The sequence below is a fragment of the Macrobrachium rosenbergii genome, chromosome 12, assembly GCF_040412425.1.
Source record: "Macrobrachium rosenbergii isolate ZJJX-2024 chromosome 12, ASM4041242v1, whole genome shotgun sequence".
Classification (NCBI taxonomy): domain Eukaryota; kingdom Metazoa; phylum Arthropoda; class Malacostraca; order Decapoda; family Palaemonidae; genus Macrobrachium; species Macrobrachium rosenbergii.
Genome location: NC_089752.1, coordinates 112,302,814 through 112,325,456, shown reverse-complemented (window position 1 = coordinate 112,325,456; position 22,643 = coordinate 112,302,814). Strand labels below are relative to the sequence as shown.

Sequence of the window (22,643 nt, the reverse complement as noted above, 5' to 3'; positions counted from 1 at the left end):
ATAAACTGTGAACTTTGATAATTTTACTTTTTTATGAGACTTATAGACGACTTCCAAAACACTAAAAAATAAGTAATTCCACTAATTCAATCTTAATATAATTGTGCATATTTTTATTATTCAAGTTTATTTTTTAATGCTAAAAACATGTGCCCGTTGGCTATCGCTGTAGAGCTGTTAAATTGAAGAATCCGAATAATGTACTGCTCATACATTATTGTCTTCATTCATTTTTTTAGTGACTTTAACTATAACAAAAATATTTGAAGTTGATATAAATCTGTTTACACCATAACAGCACCAAATTAATGATCAATAAATCGCATATGAACAGAATAAAAGAAGTCTGGCTCTTGATGAAACTAATTTAAATAATGCAGTAATGTTAAGCTAATGGAGAGATGCACTCTTAAAATTTCTTTGACAGTCCCGATTTCATTTAAGAAAATTCCCAAATTTTCAATTAAAATAGAACCTTAAGTATGAAATTCGTTCTAAAATTTCCACGAATGCACAAGTAATAAAATCTCTAGGAAAATTAATGTATACTTACAAATAACCATACAAAAATAACGAAGCAATTCGTGAAAGTTAACAAGTGTCCAAAATACTCAGGCAGTCTGTAATATAAGAAGTTCGAAATCGCACGAGGGTCAGGATTTTTAGGTTAAAGTCCACCCATACGTCCTCTTGTCTCTCAGGTCAATTGAACAGAATCATCTGCTGCTTGATAATTTCTCTGATCGGTGTATGTATGTATGTATGTATGTATACAAATATATATATATATATATATATATATATATATATATATATATATATATATATATATATATATATATATATATATATATATATATATATATATATATATATATATGTATATATATTATATATACATATATATATATATATATATATATATATATATATATATATATATATATATATATATATATATATATACACAGAGAGAGAGAGAGAGAGAGAGAGAGAGAGAGATACGGTGGCCGGTATGTAGACTCCCAGAACTTTGGCCCCGGTGATTTCACTCCCGGTATATTGACTCCCGGTAAACTGAACTCCGGTCTCCTTAACACCCGGTAATTTGACATCGAAAATAAACAAGCACCCTATTTAGGAAGCATATTTTTTTGAAACAGCTTAGGGCAATTACCTTATCTAGGAAATGGAAATTACATAATTAGATTTTTCGTAAGTTGAAGGCTAAGTTTACATGTCTTTTTTTTTTTTTTTTAAGTATTTATGTAACATTTAGCAGTTGCATCCGAGCTCCTGGCGGTATAAAGACATTTTTCATAAACTTGTCTTATACCATTCAGACCACCCGTGGAGGACCGAAACTCTTAGATAACTTAAATTGCATTTTCGAAAGGCAGAAAACGAACGGTGATTGGTCAAAAATTTATTGGAAGTGTGAAGTGACAAAGCGCGCCTGTTCATGTCTGTAGGCGTTCATTGCCACTCTTTACTTCACACTTCCAATAAACTTTTGACCAATCAGAGTTTGTTTTCTGCCTTTCGAAAATCCAATTTAAGTCATCTAAGAGTTTCTATCCTCCATAGGTAGTCTGAATGGTATGAGACAAGGTTATAAAAAATGTCTTTATACCGCCAGGAGTTCGGATGCAACTGCTAAATATTACTTATATATACTTCAGTAAGCAAAAAATATATAAATTGAGCCTTCAACTTACGAAAAAATCTAATTATGTCATTTCCATTTCCTAAATAAGGTAACTGCCCTAAGCTGTTTAAAAAAATATGCTTCCCAAGTAGGCTATGTATTTATTTTGGGTGTCAAATTACCGGGTGTTAAGGAGACCGGATTTCAGTTTACCGGGAGTCTAAATACCTGGAGTGAAATCACCCTGGTATATGGTATATATATATATATATATATATATATATATATATATATATATATATATATATATATATATATATATATATATATACATATATATATATATATATATATGCCTACCGATGCGACCCGGTTGTCATAGTTTCGATTTTAAGGGAAATAAATATCTTCCCATTTCTCATTTCTGAGTTATTCATCTTATTGCTTTTATACTATTCTGTTTGAAGCTTACTTTTATTTTCAATAATTCAATGCCTTATGCTGTCTTTATTATTGATTATGATGTCAATGAATGAGTGAATAACGTCATGACTCTGTCTTATGAACAGTGAATGTTGAACATTTCACTTTTTTATTACCTATAGGCGACTAACAAGTCACTAAAGCAATAAGTAATTCCATTAATTCAGTTTTAATATAATTCTGTTCATATTTTTATTATTCAAGTTTATTTACTGATGCTAAAAACATTTGCCGTCAGCTATCGCTGTAGAGCGGTTAAATTGATGAATACGAATAATGTATTGTCAATACGTTATTGTCTTCAGTTATTTCTTAGTGGATTTAATTATAATAAAAATATTTGAAGTCGATATAAAACTCTTTCCATCATAACAGCACAAAAATAATTATAAAAAATAGTATATGAATAGAATAAAGGAAGCTTGGCTCTTGGCGAAACTAATTTTAATTAATAAAACAATGTTAAGCTAATGGAAGAGTTTTCTCTAAAATTTCAGTGACAATCCAGATTTCGTTTGAAATAATTCCCAAATTTTCAATTAAAATAGACCGCTTTAGCAAGCTTTAAATTCTGTATAAATTTCCACGAATGCACTAATAATAAAATCTCTAAGAAAACTAATGCATACTTATAAATAACTGTACAGTAGTAACAAAGCAATTCGCGCGAGTTAGCAACGTGTCGCAAAAAACTCAGGCAGCCTGTAATTATGCCATTTCCATTTCCTAAAGAAGGTAAATGCCCTTAGCTATTTAAAAAAAATATTCTTCCTAAATAGGCTATGTGTTTATTTTGGGTGTCAAATTACCGGGTGTTAAGGAAACCGGATTAAAGTTTACCGGGAGTCAAAATGCCAGGAGTGAATCACCGGGGTCTAAGTTCTGGGAGTCAAAATACTTATAAATATATGTATGTATATATAATATACATAAATATATGTATATATTATATACATGCATACATATATATGGATGTATATTTATTTGTTTACTTCAGTTTATTTCGTTATTGCTGTATAGTTATTTATAATTAAGCATTCATTTCCTTAGAGATTTTATTATTAGCGCAACTGTGGAAATTTTTACAGAATTTAAAGGTTACTGAAGCTTTCTATTTTAACTGAAAATTTGGGAATTGTTTAAAATGAAATCTGGATTGTCACTGAAATTTTAGAGTGCATCTCTTCCATTAACTTAACATTATTGCATTAATTAAGATTTGTTTCATCAAGAGCCAGACTTCCTGTATTTATTTACGATTGCTTTTCCATTAATTTGATATTATGACGTAAAAATTTATATATCGACTTCAAATATTTTTTTATAACCAAAGGTAGTAAGAAATAAATGAAGACAATAATCTATTATTAATACATTGTTCGTATTCTTTAATTTAAACGCTCTGTAGCGATAGCTAACCGGCAAATGTTTTTAGCATCAGGAAATAAACTTGAATAATGAAAATATGCACGGCGTTATATTAACACTGAATTAGTGGAATACTTATTTCTGGTGGTTTAGAAGTCGTCTATGATTCTAATAAAAAAGTAAAATGATTAAAATTCACTGTTCATAAGACTGTTTTGACGTCATTCATTCATTCACTGACATCATAATAAATAATAATAACGGCATACGGCGTTGTGATAAAAAAAGAAAAAATAAGGTTTAAGCGGAATAATAAAAAGGAATGAGATGAATAACTGAGAAATGAGAAATGGGAAGTAAATATTTATTTCCTTTAAAAACGAAAATATGGTAACCGGTTCCCATCGGTAGGTATATATATATATATATATATATATATATATATATATATATATATATATATATATATATATATATATATATATATATATATATATATATATATATATATATATATATATATATATATATATATTTTGATTCTCAGAACTTTGACGCCGGTAATTTCACGCCCGGTATTTGACTCCGGTAGCTGAAATCCGGTTTCCTCAACACCAGTAATTTGACACCAAAAAAAAAAAAAAAAAAACCTATTTAGGAAGCATATTTATTTATTTTAAATAGCTTAGGGCAATTACCTTCTGCAGGAATTGAAAATGACAATTAAATTTTTTCGTAAGTTGAAGGCTCTATGTTTTTGTTTACTGAAGTATATAAGTAAAATTTAGCAGTTGCATCCGAGCTCCTGGCGGTATAAAGACATTTTTTATAACCTTGCCTCATACCATTCAGAGCACCCGTGGAGAATGAAACTCTTAGAAACTCTTAGATAACATAAATTGCATTTTCGAAGGGCAGAAAATAAACGCTGATTGGTCAAAAATTTATTGGAAGTGTGAAGTGAGGGGAGGCAAAGAACGCCTACATACATTAACAGGCGTGATTTGTCACTATTTACTTCACACTTCCAATAAATTTTCGCCCAATCAGCGTTCGTTTTCTGCCTTTCGAAAATGCAATTTAAGTCATCTATGAGTTTCTAAGAGTTTCATTCCCCGACGGGTGCTCTGAATGGTATGAGACAAGGTTATAAAAAATGTCTTTATACCGCCAGGAGCTCGGATGCAACTGCTAAATTTTACTTATATACTTGAAAAAAAAAATTAAACTAAGCCTCCAATTTAGGAAAAAATATAATTATGTAATTTCCATTTCCTAAAGAAGGTAATTGCCCTAGGCTATTTCAAAAAAACAAGCTTCCTAAATACGCTATGTGTTTATTTTGGGTGTCAAATTACCGGGTGTCAAGGAAACCGGATTTCAGTTTACCGGGAGTCAAAATGCCGGGAGTGAAATCACCGGTGTCAAAGTTCTGGGGAGTCAAAATACCTAGAACCATATATATATTTCATGTAATATAATATATATATTTTTTATTTATATCTATCGCTGGGAACCGGTTGCTATATTTTCGTTTTTAAGGCAATAAATATCTAATTCGCATTTCTCATTTCTGAGTTACCTCATTCATTTTCTATTATTCCGCTAAGAGATTATTTTTTCATTTTTCATCACAACGCCGTATGCTGTCTTTATTATAGATAATGATGTCAATGAATGAATGAATGCCTGAATGACTTCGAGTCTTATGAACAGTGAATGTTGAACATTTCACTTTTTTTATTATAATTATATAGACGACTTCCAAACCACTAGAACTAAGTAATTCCACTAATTCAGTTTTAATATAATGATGCGCGTATTTTTATCATTCAAGTTTATTTTTAAATGCTAAAAACATTTGCCGTTAGCTATCGCTAGAGAGCGGTTAAATTCAAGAACAGGAATAATGTATTGTAAATAGATTATTTTCTTCATTTATTTCTTAGTGACTTTAATCGTAACAAAAATATTTGAAGTTGATATAAAACTCTTTCCATCATAACAGCACCAAATTAATGATCATTAAATCGTATATGAATAGAATGAAGGAAATTTGACCCTTGGTGAAACAAATTTTAATTAATAAAACAATATTAAGCTAGTGGCAGAGATGCACTCTAAAATTTCAGTGACGTCCAGATTTCATTTTAAATAATTCCCAAATTTTCAATTAAAGTATTACGCTTTAGTAAGCGTTCAATTCTGTATAAATTTACCCGAATGCGCTTATAATAAAATCTCTAAGAAACGCATGCATACTTATAAAAACTTTAAAGCAATAACGAAGCAATTCGCGGAAGTTAACAAGTATCTCAAAAAACTAAAAAAAAAAAAAAACTTAGGCAGTCTGTAATGTAAGAAGTTCGTGATCGTATGTGGGTGAAGATTTTGTTAGGTTGAATTTCCCTAATCAAGATTCATATATATATAATATATACATATATATAGTGCATATAATATATATACTGTATATATATTATATATATATATATATATATATATATATATATATATATATATATATATATATATATATATATATATATATATATATATATATATAGAGAGAGAGAGAGAGAGAGAGAGAGAGATCATTAGATCATTAACCAGCAGATGATTCTATTCTATCGACCTCTGAAACAAGAGGACATAAGGGTGGAATAATTCAAATTAAAAAACCTAATAAACTCGAACCATAGAAATATAAGTAACATTTAGCAGTTGCATCCGAGCTCCCGGCGGCATAAAGACATTTTTCATAACCTTGTCTCATACCATTCAGAGCACCTGTGGAGGAGAGAAACTTAGACGACTTAAATTGCATTTTCGAAAGGCAGAAAACAAACGCTGTTTGGGCAAAAATTCATTGGAAGTCTGAAGTGGAGAGTTTAAAAGAACGCCTGTTAATATATATATATAGGCGTTCGCTGTCGCTCTTCATTTTACACTTCCAATGAATTTTCGATCCATCTGCGTTTCTTTCCTGCCTTTCGAAATTGCAATTTTAGTCATCTAGGAGTTTCTTTCCCCACGGGTGTTCTGAATGGTATGAGACAAGGTTATAAAAGACGTCTTAATACCGCCAGGTGATCGGATGCAACTGCTAAATGCTGCTTATATGCTTCAATAAAAAAAAAATGTCAACTAAGCCTTCAACTTACGGAAAAATCTAATTATGTCATTTCCATTTCCTAAAGAAGGTAATTGCCCTACGCTACTTCAAAAATATATTCTTCCTAAATAGGATATTTGTTTATTTTGGGTGTCGAATGACCGGGTGTTAAGGAAACAGGATTTCAGTTTACCGGGAGTCAAAATCACCGGGGTCAAAGTTCTGGGATTCAAATTAATTATAGTATATATATATATATATATATATATATATATATATATATATATATATATAATATATATATATTTATTATATATATATGCCCTACCGATGGGAACCGCTTGTCATATTTTCGTTTTTACGGGAAATAAATATCTACTTCCCATTTCTCATTTCTGAGTTATTCATCGCATTCCTTTTCTATTATTCCGCTTAAAGTTTATTTTTATTTCTAATTACTCAATGCCTCACGCTGTCTTTACTGCGGATTATGTCAGTGACCGAATGAATGAAAAACAGTCTTATAAACAGTGAGTTTTGATCATTTTACTTTTTTTTATTAGAATTAAGGACGACTTCCAAACCATTAGAAATAAGTAATCCCACTAATTTAGTTTTAATATAATGCTGAGCTTAATTTTTATTATTCAAGTTTATATTTATTAATGCTAAAAACATTTGCCGTCAGCTATCGCTATAGAGAGGTTAAACCGAAGAATAGGAGTAATGTATTGGTAATACATTATTGTTTTCATTTATTTCTTAGTACCTTTAATTATAAAAAAACTGAAGCCGATATATAACTTTTACATCATAACAGCACCAAATTAATGATTAATAAATCGTATATGAATAGAATAATATTAAGCTAGCGGCCGAGGTGCACTCTAAAATTTCAGTGACGTCCAGATTTCGTTTTAAATCATTCCCATACTTTCAATTAAAACATTCCGCTTTAGTAAGCATTAAATCCTGTATAAATTTACACGCACGCACTTGTAATAAAATCGCTAAGAAATGAATGCATACTTATAAGTAACCATACAGCAATAACGAAGCAATTCGCGGAAGTTAACAAGTGTGTCAAGAAACCCAAAAAACTCAGGCAATCTAAAATATAAGAAGTTCGTGATCGGATCGTATGTGGGTCAAGTTTTTTTAAGATTGAATTTCTCTAATCCAGATATATATACAGTATATATATATATATATATTTTATATATATATATATATATATATATATATATATATATATATATATATATATATATATATATATATATAGAGAGAGAGAGAGAGAGAGAGAGAGAGAGAGAGAGAGAGAGAGAGAGAGAGAGAGAGAGAGAGAGAGAGAGAGAGAGAGAGAGAATCATTAACCAGCAGATGATTTCTGTTCTATTGACCCGTGCAACAAGAGGACATAAGGGTGGAATAATTAACACTAAAAAACCTAATAAACTTGAATAATAAAAATATGCACGGCAATATATTTGAACTGAATTAGTGGAATTACTTATTTCTGGCGGCTTGGAAGTCGTCTACAAGTCTCATAAAAAAGTGAAATGATCAAAATTCACTGTCCTTGAGACACGGTTTTGACGTCATTCATTCATCCATCCATTCATTCATCCATCCATTCATTCATTGACAACATAATCAATAATAATGAAGACAGCAATACGGCGTTGTGATGAAAAATGAAAAGATAACCTTTATGCGGAATAATAGAAAAGATATGTGACGAATAACTTAAGAAATGAGAAATGGAAAGTAGAAATTTATTTCCTTTGAAAAGGAATACATGGCAACCGATTCCCATCTGTAGGCATGGCACGCTCGGTAATTAGCCCAAGGTTGCCGGGAAGCGGTTCGGTTGTAAACATTCATTGGCTTGATGAGGTAAACAAATGAATATACGTACATATACATTATATATATATAATATACATACATACATACATACGTACATATGTATGTATATTTTTGTTTATCTCAGCGAGCTAATAACTGTTATACGGAACCACTTCCCGGTAGCCGGAGGCTAATTACTACCGATGGGAATGAATGGCGTCAAAACCGTGTTTTTACAAATATGGAATTTTGATCATTTAACTTTTTTATTAGACTTGTAGATGACTCACAAACCACGAGAAATAAGTAATTCCACTAATTCAGTTTTAGCGTAAATTTGGGCGTATATTTATTGTTCAAGTTTATTTACTGAGGCTAAAAACATTTGCCTGTTCACCATGTCCTGCGCTTCGTGCATACTTTAAAAAAACTAGATTACTTAAAAATAAACTAGAGTACTTAAAAATAAATTAGAATGCTTAAAAAAACTAGAATACTTAAAAATAGACTAGATTACTTAGAAATTAACTAGAATACTTAAAAATATACTGGAATCGTTAAAAAAAACTACAGTACTTAAAAATAGAATACTAAAAAAGTTAGAATATTTAAAAACTAGGGTACTAAAAAATTTGTGCTTAAAAAAAACTAGACAGCGATTATCTTGACTACGGACTTATCGTAATCTATGAAAACTTCAACCACTCCATTAATGAACAAAAAGTTTTCCAGAACGATTATGAAATATAAATTGCTTTTTCCTTTCCACCGAAGTAATGTTAGTTCTCTATTGCTGATCTTCAATTGAAGTAAAAAAAAAACATTTTTATATACCTACAATGACTCTGGGTTCTGCATTCCGTATTAAATATTAAATGACATTCTCGTCAGTAAATAATATTGGCTACGCTTTTAATGACATATCGTCGAAATCAATGAAAAGATTGAAAACGTTTCTTTAGTCGGAAATAATTAGGTTATCTGCGGTATTTTGTTTTACATTATATACGGTAATAACAATCTAGTTTTCACATTTTCCTTTGAGCGTAATAGTCGTTTCATTGTTTAACAGTTTTTGAGAGAGTCTCTGCGACATAGTAACGCGATCTTCATTACTTGCAGTTATTGTTTATCTTCAAGGCGTTAAGTTCTCCGAATATTTAGCAAAATATATGAATCAGGTTATAAAGAAAATGTCTCCATTTTTATAATATTCCTCGGTTGTGTTTATCATTTTTTTTATTGAAACAGTAACCGCTTTCGATACCTTAGACATTTGATTTTGTGGCGTTTGCGCTGAAATGAAAATGCCCGGGTTTGTAATGTCAATCTAATTAGGTTTTCCACGGAGGTAACCGCTATTTTGAATACTTAACACGATATTCGTCAGCATTTAAATCTTAACTACAGGCAAACTTCAAGCCTTTGTTAGTTTCAGCAGTACGGTACTTAAGAAATGTTTAAGGCTGCAACTCCTTAAAGCGCAGGCGTAATACAAATCAAGTAGGAACATCGTTAAGATACGTTAATCTCTCCGCTTCCAAATCTATAATCACTCGATACACTTGTTCTGCCAAACTAAAGTCTGTTCACTAATTTATCAGTCGAGGATATGAAAATCTAACCGCAGCAGGAAATGATACGCGTTTCAGCCCGGTATTACTTCACGTTAAAAGCCAGTTTTCGATACTCAGCAAATAAGTGGAGACGCGGACAATACAAGAAGACTAAGATTTTCACTTGTCCTTTTTACGGTTATTATACTTTACAGAATCGTTTCATGTCGGATTTTTTGGAAATGCGAGTACAATTTTACCGCAAATACTGACAGGAGAGATATTCAACGTTAGTGGGATATTTGGCGGTAATCGTAATTTGCAGCCAACTCGCGCTACAGGTTTAGAAACTGCCACTTCTCGCCTTTACTGTAAAAGTCACTTATATCTCGGGGAAGTCAGTTATAATTGAATTGAACGATCTGGTCTCGTTTCACATTCAACATAACGAAATCACACTGACGCAGAGTTTTCTTCTTCAGTTGAAATAAAAGCTTTTCTTGGGAACTTATTCGGGAGTGGTCGAACACCGTTTCGATGTCACTGTTTCAAACACAAATCAAAAGTAACAGACACACACCTTCCACAAATCCTTTGGAATGAAGACAAGCACCAAGTTCGAAATATCCACGAACGTTGAGACTGTCCCGGCAGAATGAACTTCCTTTGGAATAAAGACACCACTGTGTTCGAAAACACACAAAAATCCAAACGCACGAAGTAAGTCAGTGGGTGGCCAAAGCCTCCTGGAGGTAGCTCTGAAAGCTGAGGGAAACTCGACTGTGTCCAAGATGTTGCCGAAGCAATGTCCTAGATATGTTTGCTCTTCCAAGCCTTGCCCACCCTCCTTTTAGTACTGGAAGACTCTTATGAAACAGCACATGGAAGGGGGATTGTCTCTCATCCTTCTCTCCCAGTGCAGTTCGCCTCCACTTTTACAATGAAAGTTTTTTATTTTACAGCCATTTGGAAACCTGGCTGGATGTTTGTGCAGCGGGGGTCATTCAGATGTCGGGGGAAGTCCGGGAAGACTAATTGTCGAACGTAACTATGCCGGGTTTAGAGTTTTTTGACAGGTTAAATTCGTATACATCAAGTCTTGTACAGCGTTCTGATTGGCGCTCCGCTCCCTGTAGCTCAGCCCCCTTCGCGCGCCACGAGGAGGAGGAATATATTCTACGATGTTATATAAACAGTATATGTATATATATATATATATATATATATATATATATATATATATATATATATATATATATATATATATATATATATATGTATATATATATATATTTATGAATTATAAAAACATTATTCAAACTGGGGGGGGGTCACACTCTCGGCAAATATTTCGATAATGATGCTGGGACATTTCTCCTTTTTCAGTTAAATTTTAATATCGTTTTCTAATCATTTGATACGATGTGTCATACCTGATTTTAAAGTATATGCCTTTAACTGACTGAATATCTTCAAGTTCTCCAATTTAAAAAGAATTCAATACATGAAATTACGGGTTTGGCTACATTACATTATATTCGTGCGGGCAACTTTGTATAGTTACACGAGATATGTACATGACTTGATAAGGCCTCTTGAATAGTTCGCTTCATACTCTTTCACACATTATAAATCAAAACACGTTCTGCTCCATTTTTAACTCAACAAGTTGCCGGTAAAATGCTATCTTAATATTTAGTAGGTGTAACTAGATGAACTTTGTTAACTTCCTCGGTGAGCGATTTGGCGTACGATTATTAAAGGCGAGTTCAGTGTATTAATCTTGTGATATAATTACGTACGTGAATTTTCAACACATCAGTATTGAGATTACTCTCAATGGAAGATATATTCCCCAAATAGTTAATGTTAACGCGTTCATTAGTTGCCTTGACAAATTCTAACAACACGTTATTTATTTTGAAACAACTTTTTCTTTTATTTTTTTCGTTATCTTTCATGATTGTATTTTGTATTATTTTCCACTTCGTCGATAACCAGTGAATTACAATTCAAAATAATCTTTTACTACAACTCATATTACTAAATACAGACGTTCACCGAACACGCTCTCGGTTACAGTGTGTATAATTTTCATTTATTTGCTAATTTGTATTATTATTAATTTTTGTTTACATTTATCTTTTAAAGATAATTTGTCTTTATAATTTTATTTCTATTTATTTTGAATTCTTTCCATAAATTTATCATTTTTACTCGTGGTAATTTTAATTTTTTCTTTTTCATCTTTTCTTAAAACTTGTAATATTAATATAAGGCAAATCTATCAACCTGTCTACCTATTTGTCCGTGTTTTTGCAAATTTTGTAAACAATAACTAATAAGCGTTCCATTTTATTTCTATATAAAGTATTTACCCGCGAGTCCGGAATATACTCATATAAAAATAATTGAACCTTGCCAAAAATACCCAAATCTTGCCGTTTGAAACCAGTTTCAGTTTCCGTTGTTTAGACTAAAATATATATTTTTTCAGTTTTTCAGTACTTTGTGTATTTATTGATCTTAAACCCTCACATTAGCTAGAATGTAATATAGCGATCACTTGGAGCGGGGAGAATCAATCATGTGATTTGTGTTGGAGAATCTCATTGCATATTTTTAATAATTTACTTAACAATTTACTTACATTTTTATATGTTAATTTGTTAATTTATTGATCTTAAACCCTCACATTAGCTAGAATGTAATATAGCGATCACTTGAAGCGGGGAGAATCAATCATGTGATTTGTGTTGGAGAATCTCATTGCATATATTTTAATAATTTACTTAACAATTTACTTACATTTTTATATGTTAATTTGTTAATTTATTGATCTTAAACACTCACATTAGCTAGAATGTAATATAGCGATCACTTGGAGCGGGGAGAATCAATCATGTGATTTGTGTTGGAGAATCTCATCGCATATTTTTAATAATTTACTTAATAATTTACTTACATTTTTATATGTTAATTTGTTAATTTATTGATCTTAAACCCTCACATTAGCTAGAATGTAATATAGCGATCACTTGAAGCGGGGAGAATCAGTCATGTGATTTGTGTTGGAGAATCTCATCGCATATTTTTAATAATTTACTTAACAATTTACTTACATTTTTATATGTTAATTTGTTAATTTATTGATCTTAAACACTCACATTAGCTAGAATGTAATATAGCGATCACTTGAAGCGGGGAGAATCAATCATGTGATTTGTGTTGAGAATCTCATTTCATATTTTTAATAATTTACTTAACAATTTACTTACATTTTTATATGTTAATTTGTTAATTTATTGATCTTAAACCCTCACATTAGCTAGAATGTAATATAGCGATCACTTGAAGCGGGGAGAATCAATCATGTGATTTGTGTTGGAGAATCTCATTTCATATTTTTAATAATTTACTTAACAATTTACTTACATTTTTATATGTTAATTTGTTAATTTATTGATCTTAAACCCTCACATTAGCTAGAATGTAATATAGCGATCACTTGAAGCGGGGAGAATCAATCATGTGATTTGTGTTGGAGAATCTCATTTCATATTTTTAATAATTTACTTAATAATTTACTTACATTTTTATATGTTAATTTGTTAATTTATTGATCTTAAACCCTCACATTAGCTAGAATGTAATATAGCGATCACTTGAAGCGGGGAGAATCAGTCATGTGATTTGTGTTGGAGAATCTCATTTCATATTTTTAATAATTTACTTAACAATTTACTTACATTTTTATATGTTAATTTGTTAATTTATTGATCTTAAACCCTCACATTAGCTAGAATGTAATATAGCGATCACTTGAAGCGGGGAGAATCAATCATGTGATTTGTGTTGGAGAATCTCATTGCATATTTTTAATAATTTACTTCATAATTTACTTACATTTTTATATGTTAATTTGTTAATTTATTGATCTTAAACCCTCACATTAGCTAGAATGTAATATAGCGATCACTTGGAGCGGGGAGAATCAATCATGTGATTTGTGTTGGAGAATCTCATTGCATATTTTTAATAATTTACTTAACAATTTACTTACATTTTTATATGTTAATTTGTTAATTTATCTGTTTTTCTAATAACATCTCTTCTTACTGCACTTCTATTACCTTCTGTTACTATCGAATGAACGGACATCCTTCGGAAGCTTGAATTTCAAGTCACCGGCTCCTGTGAGCTTGTTCTATATGAAGAGGGTTCATCTTCAGAGCAATAAAAATAATAAATAGCAAGTCTGAAATGCTATACTACCCGATAACATTTATTTGCAGTTTTGTATAATGGAGTTTGTGCTTGGGCTTCGTTCACATGAAATATCTGAACACCTGAGTATACACTTGTCTGTTCAAATTGTTTAGAATGGTTTTATTTTTTTATTTTTGACTTTAATCTCTGCTCAAGTAAGTTGGTCTAGATCAGTTTAGTTTTTCATAAATTTTGTAAGGACTGGAGAATCGGTACTGATATTATTTGATTAAGAAAAAATTTCTTTTTTTTCCAAAGACGTCTTCAGTGTTTTACAATTAATATTTCAGGTTGCTTAAATTATTTTTTTTACTTTCCCCCAGTGGAACAAAATGAAATCAACTTTACACACAATATATATACATATACACACATATATAACCACAAAAATTTTATCTTTCCTGTCAGGATCATATAAAATGAAACACAAATTGGTCCAGATTTTTATTGGTGGTAAATAACAGAAAAGCTGAGTTTCTAGGTTACATGGCACACATGATTAACAATGGCACTTATAATTCAAGACTATTATTTAGATACTGGCAGCTGGATTAATCTAAGGTGTACTGAAGTTAAGAAGTACAGAATATATGGACCAAAAAATTTAATTCTAGAAGTTAAGAAGAGCTGACCTTAATTTGAGCACCTATAACCAATAAAAAGCAATCTTATTTCTAAAAAATCAACATGGGCACCGGGAATTATCTTTAATACAGTGTAATACTGGCACAGTAATTAGGATTATATTTAAAACTGCCCTACAAATCCCACTTTTATAAGCTTAATCTCTATGTATAAAGCTAGCTTCACACTTTAAATCTGCAGAGAGCAGAAAAAATGGTCTTTAATTGTACGATTAAAAATTACACATTAAATCTACACACTAAAAATATCAGCTTAAAGTATGTAAGTGACCTTTAATATGTTGATCTTAAGATTAGTGTTAGTGGTGCATTTAAGTTCCCGTGGCTCAAGTGTTCCTTATTGATTACAAAATATAAGCATGTTGATTTTTACCACAGTAACATAACCAAGTAGTGTGCTTTTTTGCACCTGGAAGAACTAGAAAGGCATATCAGTAACACAGCGAGACCATAACCTCCTGACACTACTGCTCACTTCCGCCACATCTACAAGAATTTCTTGTTAGTGCCTGACGGGTGGATAGACCGGCCACCGCTGGTGTTTTCGCTGCAGCGACGGATGTCATTCCGCAGCAGAAATGCATTCCGGTTCCTCAACTCATTCACCAACAGCCGCAGCATTTCAATCTCCACCATTGCCTTTTGAAGCAGGGCAATTCTTATCTGGTCTCTTTCGATTGCAAGCGCAGAGGCAGCGGCAACGGCGGCAGATGCAGCTGTAGCGGCAATTGAGTCACAGTTACGAATTGTCTCGTCAGCAGGGGGATGAGTTATCATTTTGAATGTGGTATGAGGCCTCATCCGGCATTTATCCGAGTTGGCGTTGTGCTCCTCGCCACAGTTGCAACAGTGAGGTGGGATGTGTATGTTCCTCTTGATCTTAGCGAGACATTCCAAGGAATTGTGATCGCCGGCACAGAACCTGCAGCGGTAGGCTTCTTCGTTGCACTCATCTTTGAAATGACCCCACCTGGAACAGCCGAGGCAGAACAAAGGAAGGTTGGTGACCACAGCAATTGACCTGTAGCCAAGAGTTGGCACGAAAAACTTGTTGGGGATGGATCCTTTGAGCGAAACGATGAGTTGGGGTCTTGGCTGGCGCTTGACATATCTTCGTTTGACCCACAAAATATTCTTGCCAAATTTAAGAGACATGTGGTCAATGTGTGTTGGCACATCAAAGATGATAATCTTGTTGGACATGAAGTTTTGCTTGTTCTTGTCCAAAACGACCTCTTCAAAACCTTCAGTCGTCAGGAAGTCCACGGCATCCTCTCCTCTGACGGTGATGAATGGCCGAGAAACTCCTTCCATAAATGTGACTTCAAAGTCCCTGTGAGCATCGCCGAGTCGAATAGCCCAATTCCTCTTCTCTTTGAAGCCCATTTTAAGGGCAGCAGGGAAGTAAAGCTTCCTCTTCTCATTTGCTTCAAGGGCCTCCCTTATCTTCATTAACTCATATCCATGGTTGTGATGTTGAGCGATGGAAAGCCCATTCGCACGGTTTTCATTGCTACCCACGATTTGAAGGATGTAAGTAGCGTTGTTTGGCTGAATGTTATTAACCTGAACAGCGTTCGTCTGGAAAGTGCTAACGGCCAGTGACGGGTCATACTGAGATGGCCTCCCAGTGGTGGTGTAATGAAAGAGGTTGAAGACGTTCGTGGGAATCAGAATGGGATTTAGATAGGAAAAATCCATCGTCAGCGGGTCTGGAATCTCGATCTGATGACTCACGCTGAAGAACAGGGGGGCGGGTTGGAAGCTGGAACCTGAAAAATTAGGAATGTTTTAATAACGTTCTGGCTGCATGATTTCTTAGTTAATCAAAATGCTTCTACATTTTACTGTTTTTGGACCTGACTCTCTCAAAGGGTTTTAATTTCATGGCAAAAGTAATTACAAAACAGGATGAGTGGTCTTTTAACAGTGGAACTATGCAAATTTGATTAGAGTAACAGCCTGAAAGACTGAAATTAGGAGGCATTAGGTACAATAAACCTCTTGGAAAGAGAGGTAACAAGGCAGTTCTCATTCCATTACCTTCTAAAGCAACATGATGTCAGAAGTCACTTTCAAAAATTGACAGTCGTTAAATCCATCAAATTTTAAACCTTGTTATTATAACAGTTAAGTGTATAGACAATTAAATGAAAATACTGTATTGTATTTTGGGTTACCATTAATTCCAGCATTTGAAACGTCTTGATAAAACTTTACGCTCATGAAGCTTTAGGTTTATTAAGTTTCAGGAACGATGATGATTTAGAACTACTATAATGTGTATAATTACCTCTTGGTGGCGGAGAAACTAGAAAATTGTTTTGCATTTTGGCGGGAGCATTTTTACGCCAAATAAATTGTATTTGGACAAAACAGATGATTTCCGCTTTCAGGGGAGGCAATGTGGAGCTTGTTTAGTAGCTGACAACTATTAGGAGGCTTCATAAACAAAGTATTGTGATGATTTTGAATTAAGAATATGAAGAAACATTATATTAACCCATATTAAAAGTTCTCTACCTTTCCTTTGGCGGGGGGAGTTGAGTAATATACTCTCTAGAAAATGCTGAATTACAATTTTAAGGATACTTACTATTCTTTAAGAAAAGCAGTAAAAGCAAATAAAGAAAAGTGTCTAAAAGCAATACAGCAGTGTCAAATTATGATCGATCAAGATTAGTACCTAAATTCTCGCAGAATGCAAAGGAACAAGGTTCTGAAAACCACCGTGAAAAGTGTTTCCTCTTCAATTTCCACTTTTGTCGCACTACAAAGAAAAGTATTGAATAATATATTGAACTAGCTTGATATTTTCTTTACAAAATTATGTATTCTAAGATGACACCCTTACTGGTAATAGAACCAGTACTGGTTAACAGGGTATTTATCAACACGTGTCATTCATTTGCATTTTAATTAGCCTCCGTCCCTCTTTATTGTGGCCTTAGAGAAAGGAACCAGGGATTGGAATAGGATTCTTGGCATAGGATAACCGTATTTTACTTTATTATTTGCGGAGGGGAAACTTATGAAACATGACTCCATTAACTTCTCGTCATCATCAGTCATTTCATGATGTCTTTGGCATTTACGGGTTCGTTTCCACCGTTTATGTAATCTAGTGTTTTCGTTTTAAGCTGTAATTGTGGCCAAAGAATGAATTTATCGGCTCATTCTATATTTTATATACACATAATTATATATATCCATATACAAATACATAGAATACATAATATACATGTAATATATATATATACATACATATATATATATATACACATTTATAGAGGTATATAGGTATATATAACTATATATATATATATATATATATATGCATATACATAACACACACATATATAGGCTATACACACATGCCTATACATACACACATATATATTATAGATGTATATATATATATATATATATATATATATATATATATATATATATATATATATATATACCAAGGATAGCGCTTTGAAATAAAAAGAAATTCATTTCAGCACCATATTAACGCTACCTTTATTCGGCCGGCAATATTAACGGAATAAAACCACTTCTCGGTATCAGTTATTTTGAACCAGGAAATCTTATTTGATCAGAGCAATGTGTATATATATGCGATGGTTACTGAAATTTGTTGACAGTGTAAAACACCCTTTCCCATTTGCCATTTCAATTTCTATTTTTCTTTTATTAATTCCACTGTCATAGGCAACGAGACACTTCTGAATATATACAGTATATATATATATATATATATATATATATATATATATATATATATATATATATATATATATATATATATATATATATATATATATATATATATATAAATATATATAAATAATATATATTTAAATATATATAATGTGTATTACATATAAATATATGTATATATAATATAAATATAATAAATATGAGTATATATATAATATATATATATATATATATATATATATATTCAATTATATACATTATACATTTATAGCAAAATCTTCACTCTTATAAGCAGTGCGTCCTGCATAAACAATATTCATACATTTGAACTTATACGAATAATAACACCACTTTCGATGCCAAATAAATAAAATTTAAGAAATGGTATTACTGATTAAGCCGGTAATGGTGAGAATTAAACATAAAATTTATTTTCTAATAGCCACAAAAAATAAATTTATTTTCTTATAGGCACAAAAATATATACTTTACTTTCTTATAGCCTTAAAAATATAAATTTTATTTTCCTATAGCCCCAAAAATATAACATTTATTTTCTTATAGCCCCAAAAATATTAATTTTATTTTCTTCTGCCACAAAAATAAAGAAAATTATTTTCTTATAGCCCCAAAAATATTAATTTTATTTTCTTCTGCCATAAAAATAAAAACTTTATTTTCTTATGGCTCCAAAAATATTAATTCTATTTTCTTCTGGCCCCAAAAATAAAAAAAAGCATTTTCTTATAGCCCTAAAAATATAAAATTTACTTTCTTATAGCCCAAAAATATAAAACGTTTGTTCTTATACCCCAAAAATATAAATTTTATTTTCTTATAGCCCTCCCCCCAAAAATTTATTTTTTATAGCCCGAAAAATATAAATCTGACTTTCTTCTGGCCCCAAAAATAAAAAAACTTATTTTTTATAGTCCCAAAAATATAAAATTTACTTTCTTATAGCCCAAAAATATAGAATTGATTTTCTTTTAGCCCCAAAAATAAAAATTTCATTTTCTTATAGCCCCTAAAATATAAAACTTATTTTCTTATAGCCCCAAAAATATAATTTTATTTTCCTCTGTCCCCAAATTTACTTTCTTATGGTCCCAAAAATAGAATTATTTTCTTGTAGCCCAAAAATATAAAATTTATTTTCTTATAGCCCAAAAATACTAAATTTATTTTCTTATAGCCGCAAAAATATAAAATTGATTTTCTTACAACCATTTTTTCAATTTATATTAATTTCTTGTTATTGATAATTTTTCTGTAAGGCATATGACTGTTTCCACTATTCGGTATTAAATTTGGAGTTGTTTAAAATGACGGACTTTATTCCCCACTTAATTTTACAATATTCATTAGTTAATTAATTTTTTTTATTACCTTAAGAATGTCCAGTGCTTTTTTATATAAAGAATTCTTTTACTAACCTCATTTTAAAACATTCTCTAGTAATTTTTCTCGATAATTGTAGTAACTGCAGCGCTTGAAAAAAATATATATATTTTTAATACGTTGACTTTGTCGTTAAAATTTGTTTTCTTTATTTCTGTATAGATTACAAGTCCCTTTCTTTATAATTACAGTCAAGGACACCCTTCTTTTAAATACTGATCGGAAATTCTAGAAAAGCAACATTACACAAAAATAAATAACACCCAGCATTTTTTCAATTATTCTTTTTTTATTTGTACAATTAAATTCAAGGCTTCCAGCCCGTGTTGCAAGTAATGAGGAATTATTATCACTATTTTTCTGCGGGTAAATCTGAAATCCAATGGATCCACTTTTCCACGAAAAACTTACGACTTTCTTGGAAAATAAAAGCAACGGAAATTGTTTACGAAATTCTACGTCGGACTGGAAATTACTATTTTGTATTTCACTTAGTCCTGTGACTGCTGATATTTGCTACTAAGGATCACTGCGGTCATTCATATAAAACTAAAAATTTACAATTACCAAAAGCGCGCTTGTCTTTAATTTTCACTGCGCAGCGATACGGATGTCTGTAATTTTCACTTAAAAAAATACGGATGTCTTTAATTTACACTTAGCAAAAGTGCGGATATCTTTAATTCTTTAATTTTCACTTAGCAAAAATACCGATGTTTTTATTTTACACTTAGCAAAAGTGCGCATGTCTTTAATTTACACAAAGCAAAAATACGGATACCTTTAATTTTCACTAAGCAAAAATATGGAGGTCTTTAATTTACACTTTGCAAAAATGAGGACGACTTTAATTTACCCTTAGCGAAAATGCAGATGTCTTTAATTTACACAGAGCAAAAATACGGATGTCTAATTTTCGCTTAGTAAAAATACGGATGTCTTTAATTTACACCTAGCAAAAATACGGATGTCTTTAATTTTCACTTATCAAAAATACGGAGGACTTTACTTTACCATTAGGAAAAATACAGATGTCTTTAATTTTCACTTAGCAAAAATCGGAGGACTTTACCATTTGCAAAAGAGCGGATATATTTAATTTTCACCTCGCAAAAATACGGGTGTGTTTAATTTACACTTAGCACAAATATGGATGTCTTTAATTTACACTTAGCAAAAGTGCGGGTGTCTTTAATTTACACTTAGCAAAAGTGCGGGTGTCTTTAATTTACACTTCGCAGAGGTGCGCATATCTTTAATTTTCACTTTGAAAAAATACGGATGTCTGCAATTTTCAATTCGCCTTTTTTTACCGACACAATTTACAGTCCATTACGTAGAAATCGCACAAGACTGAACATTCATAAGGAAATTCTCGGCCGGCGATATCGGGCCGGAGTTCGTAGTTTCGGCCGCTCCGCGGGTTAGGAGCGCTAATCCCCTCCGGTATCCTAAAACCCTCCTATATTCTTCTTCCCCAAAAAAAAGCTAGGCCACAATTTTCTCCTCTTTAACAGATGCATTTCCCTGAACGGTAGTTGCTAAATTAGTTTCCCAGTTAATTTTAGTAGTGTTTATGAGCGCTTATCGATCGGTTTTCGGAAATCTCTTACCGCTGCCGCAGATCGAAATAAACACGGCGTTAGTATTGTTTCTCAGCTGAAGACTGTGACTTAGTTGGGGGGGGAAAATGATAAACTTTGGAGGTCTCCGATGATAACCGAGCAGAGCCATACGACTTCTGTTAAAAGGTCTTTTGAGCACACAAGATAATTCACACTCGCAAAGCAAAATAAGAAGTGACTTACCGAGTACCCACGGAAACATGGTAGATGATGACACGGGGAACGTCTCTACACAAATAGTCTTGATCCAAACTGTTGTCTTGTCAGTGTCCAAGACCAACATGCCTTCCTGGGTTTCCTTACCCCGTTTAAATACTGGAAAAGAGTACTGGAAAGTGGCAGCCAGGAATCACAACATCCTTCATGCTCCGGTGTTGCGTGTTTCCACTTTTGTAATGGATATTTTTTTTCTACTTTACAGTAACTGATTAAGGTACCTGAGTATTTCAGCGACAAGTTTGACGGACGTCGGTGGAAGTCTATGATGAGAATTCTACGAATGTCGCTGCGCCTGTCTCCTGTGTTTTTTCAACTTTAAAATCGTGAATAAACAAGTCCCGTGAGACACTCCGATTGGTGTCCGTATGCCTGGCAACCCGGAGCGATTCTATGCTTGTGGTTACAGCTGAAGATGGTTTATGATGCTCCCAGAATATTTCTTAGACTAATGATCGTGTCACCTGTATCACAGAGTCGACGAAGACTCTTTCTTACTAATTGGTATCTCCTAATTTGGCTTAACAATTACCGAAAAGTATGACGTAATTCCGAACTCGCCGCGTTGCAGGTCGGCGTTTCAAAAATGTTTTTGGGCCTCTTTTGAAAACGGCTGTTAAGTCGTCTGGTAATCTTTCGTTAAATAGCACTTCTTAGCTTTCTCCTCTGGTTATTCTTCATTGACTTTTCTTCATTATTTCCTATCTTTGCAGCCATTGAATAACACTAACCGATACCTAC

General features: G+C 32.0%; 2 protein-coding genes across 4 annotated transcripts in view; both read right to left on the bottom strand.

The window, feature by feature from the left end:
• LOC136843886 (uncharacterized) overlaps nucleotides 1-10,828 on the bottom strand; it is a 22,406-nt gene extending 11,578 nt beyond the window's left edge. The window contains exon 1 of the mRNA XM_067112764.1: nucleotides 10,602-10,828. The gene's annotated coding sequence lies outside the window, so the exon portion shown is untranslated. The remainder of the gene's footprint in view (nucleotides 1-10,601) is intronic.
• Nucleotides 10,829-14,721: 3,893 nt separating this feature from the next.
• The window catches only part of LOC136843884 (uncharacterized), a 311,014-nt gene continuing 303,092 nt past the window's right edge, over nucleotides 14,722-22,643 (bottom strand). The window contains exons 1-2 of one of the 3 annotated variants that reach the window (XM_067112759.1): nucleotides 21,870-22,388; nucleotides 14,722-16,706 (exon numbers count right to left, since the gene is read on the bottom strand). In XM_067112759.1, coding sequence (XP_066968860.1) covers nucleotides 15,421-16,706; nucleotides 21,870-21,969 — 1,386 coding nt within the window. In that variant the 5' untranslated portion in view covers nucleotides 21,970-22,388 and the 3' untranslated portion in view covers nucleotides 14,722-15,420. Of the gene's footprint in view, nucleotides 16,707-21,869; nucleotides 22,389-22,643 lie in introns of those variants that run through there. The other 2 variants (XM_067112760.1, XM_067112761.1) reach the window with 2 other exon arrangements.